The sequence below is a fragment of the Octodon degus genome, unplaced genomic scaffold (assembly GCF_000260255.1).
Source record: "Octodon degus isolate 3935 unplaced genomic scaffold, OctDeg1.0 scaffold00029, whole genome shotgun sequence".
Lineage (NCBI taxonomy): Eukaryota > Metazoa > Chordata > Mammalia > Rodentia > Octodontidae > Octodon > Octodon degus.
In genome coordinates this window covers 3,746,854-3,757,466 of record NW_004524605.1, presented here as the reverse complement: position 1 = coordinate 3,757,466, position 10,613 = coordinate 3,746,854, and the positions used below count along the sequence as shown (strand labels likewise).

Below are 10,613 nucleotides of genomic sequence, written 5' to 3'. Positions count from 1 at the left end.
TGTGTGTGTGGCCAGCTCAGCCCACCAGGGGGCGGGCTGGCTGGCATGTGGTGCTGGGGGATTGAACCGCGGTCCCTGTGCTTTGCTCAGCTTAGCTTGTTCTAGGTAGGCGCTTTAGACCACCGAGCCATCTCACCAGCCCAAGCTGAGTATTTTTATTATTTTTAGTTTTCTGAGACAGGGTCACCCTATGTACTTCAGGCTGCCCTTGAACCTATAATGATCCTCCTGCCTCAGCCTCCTGAGTGCTGAGATTAAAGGGCATCTGCTGCCACACCTGTCTAAACTGAGTGTACTTTATCTTAATCCCTACTCACTTAGCCCTGTTATAATTTCCTCTGGGTAAGGGTTGCAAAGTTACCATTGCATTATTTGCTATTTCCTGGTGAATTCTCTATGTGGTCTTGCCTCTTGCTTTTGGAGTTAAGTAGCAATTGTACCTGTTGCCTCAAGGGAAACATTTAATTTAACATGTAGATTATATGTCAGCCTACAGCAGTTCTCTGAGCTGGGCATCATTAACCCTGTTGTTCAGGTAAGAAAACTCAGATGGGAGAAATGACCTACTGATGCCCTCCTGGCTGGGATTTGAGCCCCTTAAGCCTGTTCAGCAAATCAAGGCTGTGTCTCCCAGACATGACTGGTGGCAGTGTTTACCCCCCTCTCCAGCCTGCTGTGTCCTGCCCCTCTCCTCAGAGTCATCCTAGCAGCCTCCAGCTCCCTTGAGCGCCTGGAAGACCAGGGAGCCCAGGCCTCAGGTGCAGTACTGAAAGTTTTCATTAAGCAAAGCAACAAATTGGTGCTCCGTCTGGGCCGCTGAGCAGGCAGGAGGGGCTGCCCGCCGCTTTCCAAGCACCAGATGTAGCAAGAAAGACTTCTGCTGGCATATAGCACTGCACAGGCCTAGAGAGCTAGCTGCCGTGGGCACCGGGCAGGCGTGCACAGGAGGACCGGAGGCCTAGCACTTGGGCCCCTTGAGGGAGGCGGAAGGAGATCTGAGATACAGTCTCAGACCCAGGACATGGTTACGGCAAAAGTCAGAGGCCTGGCATCTGGGGATGCCACTGTGTTCTGGAGAGTGGTCCTTGAACTCCCAACTGATTTCTTTCTTCTGTTTTCAGGGAACCCCAAAGGTGCGATGCTCACCCATGGGAACGTGGTGGCTGATTTCTCAGGCTTTCTGAAAGTGACAGAGGTGAATAAAGTCAACTTACTATACTGGTGTTGCTTAAGGACAACTTCAAAGTCTCAGGGTTTTTCTTTTAATTTATTATTTTTTCTTTTCCTCCTAATACAATCTGGACTGCAATTCATATCCAGGAATTTCTATTCTCAGTAGATCAACCCCACTTTTGCAGCTACTTTTAACTCCAAGTACTGAAATGACCCATACCTGACAAACATTTGATTGGTTTCTGAGAGTGCTAAGATTCCAGGGGGAAAAAGCATGTAAACCTATTTTTCTTTCATTTTCAACTTCAAAAATTGAGATACCTGTGGTTGTATATATGTGTGCCTGTATTTAGGAAGTAATCCTTAATAACTTGTTCTTCAAGTAGGTCAGGGTTTAATTCAGTCATTTTGTGTTTAAGGACTACTAGAGTCTGAGAACCAACGGCAACTGCTAATTTATAAGGCTGTACTTAAAGGTAAATCTAAAATCAAAAAAAAGCTTGATATCTTGGCCTGACAAAAGCATGTTAGTGTCTTATAACCGGCTAAGAAAGGAGGACCTCCCCCATGTGTGGTGAGTATGTTCTGCAGATTCCCTCAGGAGAAAAGAGCGTACCTTTTCATAGAAACTGGGCTTTTCATGGAGCATCTTTCTCCACGTGCATGCTAGATGTAATTGTGGAACATCAGCCCCCAAAACACTTTCATACTTTGGCAGAAAACCCTGCGAAATGGTTGGTGGCTGAGCCCGGGTTAGGGCCAGGAGCCACTTCCCAGGGTTTGTCCAGATTGGCCAAAGAGGTGGCCAGGAGCGCGAGGGCCTCTGTGATAAAAGCTGAGACCGGGGAAGCCCTGTAAAGGGAAGCTTCCTCACACAGCCCCCACCGGGCCAGGGCAGCCGCTGTCCCAGGGGGAGTCCCATCTGTGAGGCAGGACTGGGGCACCTCTCCACATTTCCCTTAAGACCAGATTCCAGGTCATGGGCCACAGGACCAGCTTTGGCCTCTTATTTGGACTTGGCCTTGTCTCCTTTTCTGTTCCCGGCTCACACCCTGGCCTCAGCTGGCGCAGGCATTGGGAGCCTGGGGGAACAGGTCTGGGGCATCTCACCGCTGTGGGGGGAAGGGAAGAGCCCAGGCTGGCACTGACTAACTGCAGGGAAGTGTAGGCCCTCCCTAGAGGAGACTTCTGCGGAGCCTGCCTCTGCCGGTTTATGTGTGCTTCATTTGGCTCTTTGCTTCTGCAGATAACGTAGACCCACTGGCGCTGCGACCTAACACTCCGCTTCCTATGCTGCTCTCTCTCTCTCTCTCTCTCTCTCTCTCTCTCTCTCTCTCTCTCTGCACCTTCTCTCTCTCTCTCTCTATCCCTCTCATTTTTTTCCCACTCTCCCATCTCACCTCTTTCTGTCCTCATCTCTCCCATCCCCCTTCCCCTCTTCCTGTTTGCCCCTCCAGGACCATTTCTCTTTATTGTTTTATGACTCTCTTGTTGTCTTCCTGTCAGTGTTTCTTTCCTTTCTGTCTCCCATGCCCGTCACCTGCAGAAAGTGATCTTTCCGAGACAGGACGATGTGCTCATCTCCTTCCTGCCTCTGGCTCACATGTTTGAGAGAGTGATCCAGGTAAGACGCCCGCCCGGCTGACTGGGGCTTGCCTGGGCTCCTTCTGTTTTCTTACAGAGTCAGTGGGCTCCCACTTGTGCGGATGTGCACTTTTCCTATTTGCCTTTAGCTCACATGTTTGAGCGAATGGTGCAGGTAAGGCCCTGGCGTCAGGTAGGCACGCTCTGTGCCTAGAACCCATGACCTGGCAGGGTGGCACTTGTCACTGGTGGCATGGAGCAGGACCTAAATGCCCTGTCCTTAGATGGTACCACAGGGGCTAGGGGGGCCTGAGGAGCTTGGATAGTCCACCTGTCTCTCATAGAAGCATTACTGCAGATAGGACCTGAAGGCCTGTCCTTGGATGCACCCCAGCTGGGAGAGACCCCTGCTGGCAGCACCTGCCCTGAGAGCTTTGCAGCTGTGCAGCTCAGACACATGTAGGGCCCGCACACCTCCGCCCCAAATCCTCACAAGTCCTGACTCCTAAAAAGAGAACAGAAGAGTAAAGCCGAGAATCCAACTGCCAGGGCTCCTCAGGCTTCAGGTGGGGCTTGGTTTTGGAGTAGCCTGAGGATAGGCCTCATAGGACTGGGACGAAAGTGAGCGAGGAGTCCACGTGTGATTAGGGGATGGAGAATTCTGTCCGTGTACCTCCAGGGAGATGCTTGCAAATAAACTGAAAAAGATACCTTTGAAGCCTCACCCCTTTTGCCTAAGGAATGTGCTTCTGCATCTTCCAGGCCTAGGCTGCGAAGCTGTTACTGTTGCCTCGCCTTGTGAGCCTGGGCAAAGTCACTGTAGCCCTCCCAGCTTCGCTTTCCTCCACTGTAAAGGGAGACTAGGAAGACTACCTCCTTGGTAGGGGTGCTGCGGTACTTCTTACAAGAGCACATGGAAAGGCCCTGGGGGCTCCCAGTCCCATTAGTGACCAGCCAGACACCTCTGACCTCCCTCTGAACAGCACCCACTACCAACTGTAGCAGCACAGAGGTGCCCAAGAGATGGCCCTGGACCACTCAGGTTCTCTGGGACCTGGAGCAGACCCAAGTGTAACGCAAAGCAGAGAGCTGAGTTCTCCAGGGTTTGGAAGTAGGTGTGAGAGGGCAGGCAACGTTGAGTGGTTACTTAGATCTCACTGAAGCTCAGCCAGCACTCTACCCCTTCTCTTCTCCCTGCACCTGAGTAAGACTTAGTGTGAAGACTGGGGCGTGTCACCCTGATAGCACTCTTCAGGGGCCCCTGGCAGTAGCCAGAGCTGGGCTGGGGGTGATGGGTGCCCTCCATAGAGGGCAGCTCTGAACTGCAGCCAAGAGGACCACCTTAAGGGCGTCCTCTTTTCCTTCCAGTCTGTCGTCTACTGCCATGGAGGGCGCATTGGCTTCTTCCAAGGAGACATCCGCCTCCTCTCAGATGATATGAAAGCTCTACGCCCCACCATCTTCCCTGTAGTCCCGCGACTGCTGAACCGGATGTATGATAAGGTGAGCCCGGCGGGAGTCCGCAGCAGGGAGAGGCTGCACATCTGGAGCGCCCCGCAGGCTTTCCACACATCCCTCCTGCAAGTTGCCTCTTCTCATGCTCCCTCTTTCCTGCTTTTCCTTCCCCTGTTTTATTTCTACTTTTCAAAGCCTGTTTGGAGAAGGCTTTTTCAAGAGTGTCTATACATTACGCCCAGATCTTGGGCACGTCACACTTCATGTCACACTTTCAGTGACCTCTAACTGGTACAGTGCATGTCTTCTCTGCTGGCCAGTCGAGGCCTTTGTCCTGAGGGACATTTTTAGAGGTGAGACATTCAGGCCCTGACAGCATTTTCTGCCTTGGGCTCCTCAGATCTTCAGCCAGGCCGACACGCCACTGAAGCGCTGGCTCCTGGAGTTTGCGGCAAAGCGCAAGCAGGCCGAGGTCCAGAGCGGAATCATCAGGAATAATAGTATCTGGGATGAGCTCTTCTTTAATAAGATTCAGGTAAGGAAACTAATAAGAGGTTACTAGGTGACCCCTGTAGCTTGTAGGGGACCTTATAGGGGACCAGCCAAGTGTGCCCCGGTGGCCTGTAGTCTTATGAGTCGATAGCTCATTTGGTCATTAAATCAACCTTAAGCTACTTAGAATCTTGAAGCCGTCTTTTTTTTTTTTTTTTTTTTTGAGGTGCGCTTTGTTCACCAAAGGCAACCAGCAAGAAGGACCCCTGGAAGGCAGGACCTTGACCTCCACAGGCAACAGAGTAGCTTTGTCCTTAGGTGTTCTGGTCTTCCGGTCCACTTAGGTGCTCCCAGGCCTGAAAGTTCTTTTGTCCCTCCCTGTAGCCCTGGCCACTGTGACTTCCCAGCAGCACCAGGCTGAAGCCAGAAGGCCAGAAATCGTCCTTTCTTGTTTCCTGCCCCTTCAGCTCCTCCCACACTAGGCCACGTCCGAATTACTCATTTCCTTATCTCTACCATCGTCTTCCCCCTTGCATTACACAAGGAATCTGTAGATAATTAGTAGCATTGCACACATTTTTCCTGCTACTATATTTTTAGCTCTGAAAATTAATATTTAAACTCTTGGCTCAACTTACAAAAGCAAAGCATTTCAAGTATCCCTTGTCCTCTGCATTGCATAGTAAATACAGCATGGTATTGATTTGCGCATGAAGAAAAAGCAATCCCATTAAAGTAGAAGTTGGAAGAAACTGTCCTAAGTAATTGGTGTGGATGCTGGTGAATGATGAGTACACGAGCAGCTGTGTATTTTAGGGGAAAAGAGAACCAGTATTACAGAGCGCTGCCTGAGCTAATGCTGTGGCACCGATCCCAAAGGCATAAGGGAGTTGGTTATATTGGGGGTTAAATTGCAGGGTTCATCAGGTTTCATAATTGGAAGGGAAAAGGCTTTCTCAGCTCATGGATCTCCCTCTGATCTGAACCGGAGCATCCAGGGAGGGCCCAGTTATTGAATAGTGACCTGGAGTGAGGCTGAGATGGGCTGGACATGATCTCAGCCATCACAAACACTGGCAAGTTCTCCTCTCTTCTCCCAGGCCAGCCTTGGTGGACGTGTGCGGATGATTGTCACTGGAGCAGCGCCTGCATCGCCAACAGTCCTGGGATTCCTCCGGGCAGCTCTGGGGTGTCAGGTATATCGTCTGTGACCTTTTCTGGGGACCATGGGCTATTTGTTAGAAAAACTCTTATACCCTCCAGTGTATAGAGAAAAATACCAGGGTCAAGATTTTTGTGGGACAAAAGATTCTGTTTCCAAGGATGAAAAAAATCCCAGCCAAAGGCCAGGATGACCTTGTCTGCTAGAAAGCCTGGTTGTAGTCAAGCAAGGTAGTGCAAACCTACAATCCCAGAACTCCAGGAGGCTGAGGCAGGACAGGTTTGGGAGGGAGGGAGATGAGAAGTAAAAAAAAAAAAAAAACCATCATGATTGGATAGGTGTTTGGACCAGTTCCCCACCATAAGTGTATTTGTTAGCTTTGTCAAGCATACACTAATAAAAAAAGAGAAGAAAATAGTTTGAGTCGGGTCATACTTAGTGATTCTGTCTCATAATAATCAAAATAGGATTGGAGGATGTAGCTAAGCAGGAGGCTCTGGATTGCTCTCATTAACACACACACACACACACACACACACACACACACACACACAGCCTAGGTGTATGCCTTCTGGAGAATTCTTTTAACTGGGCCTTTGAAGGATTTTAACAAAGGGGAGAGGGACAGGTAAACTGTAGGAAGCCTCAGTGTGCTGAAGAATCAACACACACATAGCTACACTCTCCAGCCTGCAAATACCTCCCACTGAGAGACAGCAGCAGCACGAGGCAGAGTGTGAAAGCCTCCTGGATAGTTGCAAGTCAAGGGAACATATCTTTTACATATTGTGTGTGCTTTAAGTTTTATATGTTGGAGACCACGAGCTTCTTACACTGTGCCCTGCTCCACACTGTCATGGCCTGGCCGTTCTCAAGGCAGAGTGTCCCAAGTGGGCGTCCGTGCAGACGTGGGGGCTTTGGGGGGAGCATCTTGCAAAGACAAAATTAAGTGTGTATTTTCATTTTCCAAGTAAAAAGAAAGTCAGTGGTTGAAAGCAGCTTAGAAATCTTTATTCCAAAGGACATAAACTTGTCTACTAAGTGTCTAGGCAAAAATATGACTTCTGCCCAGCAACTACAGCCATGTTGATGTGCTCAGTTCCACCTGCAGTTACCGTCCCCCAGAGATACACTGTCCCACAGGGCACCCAGGGGCACCCAGACAGTCAGTGAGAGAGGGCTGCCCACAGCCTGCGTGGTTTTCATGTTTTGCTTGAAGGTTTATGAAGGGTACGGTCAAACAGAATGTACGGCGGGATGCACCTTCACCACACCTGGAGACTGGACCTCAGGTAGGTGGGGTGGAGACATGGGAATGGACCCAGAGCCCCTGGGTCAGAGCAGCATGCTCCAGAACTTGCTCCCAGAAGGTGACATTTAATGAGAGCTTGGGAAAAAAGCAAAAGGAACAGAAGAGCATTGATGGTGCTTGGGTGTGGGTTGTGATAATATGGACCTGTTGTTGTTTTCTTTGCTATACATGTGTATATTTTCCTACTTTTATAGACAAATAGAACACACACACACACACACACACACACACACAATCATAAGATACAACTCCAGGTAGAAAATGCTCATAATATGAGCACATTGAACTTTGTAGGCTCTCGACACCACCCAACCCTGCTTAGAGTTGCTTTAGAACTATTTTTTAGAATCGGAGAAGCAGATTGACTTGGTATGACTTGCAAAAGAGGAGCAGGTTCATAGCAACCAAAAATGCTTCCTAAAGGGACATTTCAAGGGCTCCTCAGGAGCTGTGGTCTCCTGTGACGTTAATATCTAGAAGGCAGGGACATGGGGCCTGGCCTTAGCTCAGTTGTTTAAGTGGCTGCTTCCACAAAGCTTCCAGCCTCAGGTTGCTGTAGTTCGATCCCCACAACACTCCAGCCAGCCAAACCACCCCTGAGGGCATTCGGAGCAAAAAAAAAAAAAAAAACTTAGAAGGCAGGGACACCTTCAGAAAGGATCTTCCCCCATCCACATAGCTGTTCTCAGAAGTCATCCTTCAGGTCAGGGGAAGTAGGGCTGGAGTGGGTAGCCCACGAATTGCCCTTCATCATATTTAAACTACACAAGGAAAGAATCTAAAAGACATGCAGCATAGGAATTCTTCAGGGGTTATCAACCTCCTGTGTGATCCTGGGACCACTCTTGGTGCTTACATTTGCTCAGCTGAAAACTGGAAAATTTGGACTAATTGGCATTTAAAAAAAATATGCTCCTAAGTGGACCACTATTTCCAGGTGCCTAGAGATAGTAGAAACAATATATGGATATGAAATTAAAATCAAATTTGACCAAGACAAGTATGGTGGAACTTTTATAAAAGTTATCTCCTTTTGAACTCTGTGTGGATAAAGGCTGTTTTGGATATACATTTTCTAATCACTCTGCCCTGGCAGATCTCTTTCAAGAACCATCTTTGAAGATCCTAGTTCACTGTTTATTTTTTCTTATTGCTGCCAGCATATTGACCAATCATTCTAAAGTGAATACTTCCTTTTGGTCCTTTCTTTATTCTTTTGATGTCATCCTGTACATTTTCCGATGTAAAGCTTTTTTAATTTTTTAGAAGAAACCAAAGTATCACAGCCTTGTTTTTTCATATCCAGTATATAGTGCATCTCTCTTTCAGGACCTTGGCCAGCACCTGGGTAAAGGTGCTTACCAGTGAATTAGGTAACAATCACAATAACTAGAGGATGACTTGAGATAATACTGTGGGGGCTAGGGAGATGGCTCAGTGGTCTAAAGCACCTACTTAGAACAAGCTTAGCAAAGCACAGGGACCGCGGTTCAATCCCCCAGCACCACATGCCAGCCAGCCCCGCCCCCTGGTGGGCTGAGCTGGCCACACACACACACACACAAATAAATAAATAAAATAGATAAATAAAATTTAAAAAAAAAAGAGATAATACTGTGGTTGGAGTATGTAAGTGTTAAGAAAATCTGTAGTCTTATTTGGGGGGACAAGTAACCTTGCCTCAGTTTTCTATTTCTTTGTTACTCAAAGCATAGTGTGTAGACCATCAGTATCGGCACCAGCATGGCACCTATGAGAAGTGTAAAATCTCATGCCTCATCCCAGATCTACTGAATCAGCATCCACAACTTACAAGAGGTCTAGGTCATTCTTATGCATGTTAAGCAATAGTCTGTTGACTAGAGGGAGCCCAAACTGTGATATGACTATGGGGAAAGTGTTTTGATGTGGGCACTGTTGTTAAACCAAGCACACAGTTGGTGTAGATATCAGGTCTCTGCCTCAGGCAAGGCCTCTCTTCACATTGGTGCTGCCCCGATTGTGCATGACTGGTCATTCACAATCACATATAAACAAAGGCAAGGCAGAGGCTGGCCTTTGCTTTCTCCAGAAATTCACTTTTATCAGCCGCGCTTGCCTGGAACAAATGCTTATCCTGAGGTATGTTGCTGTCCATTTATAAATCCCTGCTTCACTCATTTGGGGGGCTTTATAGGGTATGAGGTATCTTCAGTGCTGAAGTTTGTATGAACACTGACAAATGCCCTCTTGCTCTGATGTTCTAGGACATGTAGGGGCTCCTCTGCCCTGCAACCACATCAAGCTTGTCGATGTGGAGGAACTAAACTATTGGACCCACAGAGGAGAGGGAGAGGTAAATCCCAAGACTCAGCTATTCATATCTGTGAACGCTATATGTAGTGAGTAAAAACAGAGAAACAAAATCCTGGGAGGGAACTTCCTTTCACCTTTCCCATTTCAAATGACTGGTTAATCTAACTCTACCAACACCAAATGCTTGGACTGAATAAGCCGGAATTAAGATTGTAAATTTCCAAACTTAAAAACAACCCCTATTTTTTCCTGCTGCGTGGCCTGTTGCTGTATCATCTGTCCCCACAGAAACATGGCCACTCCGAGGCCTGAGTTGGCCTGTGCTTGCCCACTCTCCAGGGTGGGTGGGAAGGTTGGTTGCCTAGGAATGAAGCAAAAGAATCAAGCTTCTCTAGCAGAATCAGCCAACCCCCAGTATCTGTTATAAGACCCCACTGAATGCACATAGATCCACATGGCCTAGGCCAGAGGCCTCCTGAGGAAGAAGAGACGGCATAGGAAGAAGTTTGGCTGGGGCAGGGAGGATACTGTGTGAGAGAAGGCAGGGGACAGCGGGGAGGTGTTTCTTGTCTTCTTTCCATTGCCACAGTTTCCATGGTGGTTTTCCTGATGGACAGTGTCCCTTCGTCTCCATGTGCCTGGTGACAGCCTTTCATCCACTGTGACTGAGAGAAGCCATGGTGTTTTTCCCCACAGATATGTGTGAAAGGACCAAATGTATTCAAAGGATACTTAAAAGACCAGGAGAGGACAAAAGAGGCCCTGGACAGTGATGGCTGGCTTCACACAGGAGATATTGGGAAGTGGCTGCCGGTATGTATGCCTGAAATCACAGAGCTCCAAATGTTTTGGTGGTGGGAGCATATGTGACCCAGGCCATTGAAGCAGGAGCCTTCTCCGTATTGCGCCTGACAGTCACTCACGCAGGAGCACCTCTGGGGATCACCAGGAAGTTCCCGCTTACCTGGTCCCTGGAACGTCCTCCTCTCCTCCTGTGTGGCAGCCTTCTGTTACTATGACTGCATAGCTGAAAACATCACCTTTCGCTCAGAGCTTCAGAGGCTGCAGTCCATAGTCAGCTGGCTACATCGTTTCTGGCCCCAGGGGAGGCCAGAAGGCCACAGTGGAAGGATGTGTGGG

General features: G+C 48.6%; 1 protein-coding gene across 3 annotated transcripts in view; it reads left to right on the top strand.

Moving 5' to 3' along the window:
- Acsl6 (acyl-CoA synthetase long chain family member 6) overlaps positions 1-10,613 on the top strand; it is a 64,971-nt gene that overhangs the window by 37,484 nt on the left and 16,874 nt on the right. For 2 of the 3 annotated variants that reach the window (XM_004629329.3, XM_023713079.1), the window contains exons 10-17: positions 1,122-1,195; positions 2,720-2,797; positions 4,126-4,260; positions 4,613-4,747; positions 5,805-5,900; positions 7,086-7,158; positions 9,425-9,513; positions 10,170-10,286. In XM_004629329.3, the coding sequence (XP_004629386.1) occupies positions 1,122-1,195; positions 2,720-2,797; positions 4,126-4,260; positions 4,613-4,747; positions 5,805-5,900; positions 7,086-7,158; positions 9,425-9,513; positions 10,170-10,286 (797 nt within the window). Of the gene's footprint in view, positions 1-1,121; positions 1,196-2,719; positions 2,798-2,854; positions 2,933-4,125; positions 4,261-4,612; positions 4,748-5,804; positions 5,901-7,085; positions 7,159-9,424; positions 9,514-10,169; positions 10,287-10,613 lie in introns of all 3 variants that reach the window. The other variant, XM_004629330.3, reaches the window with a different exon arrangement.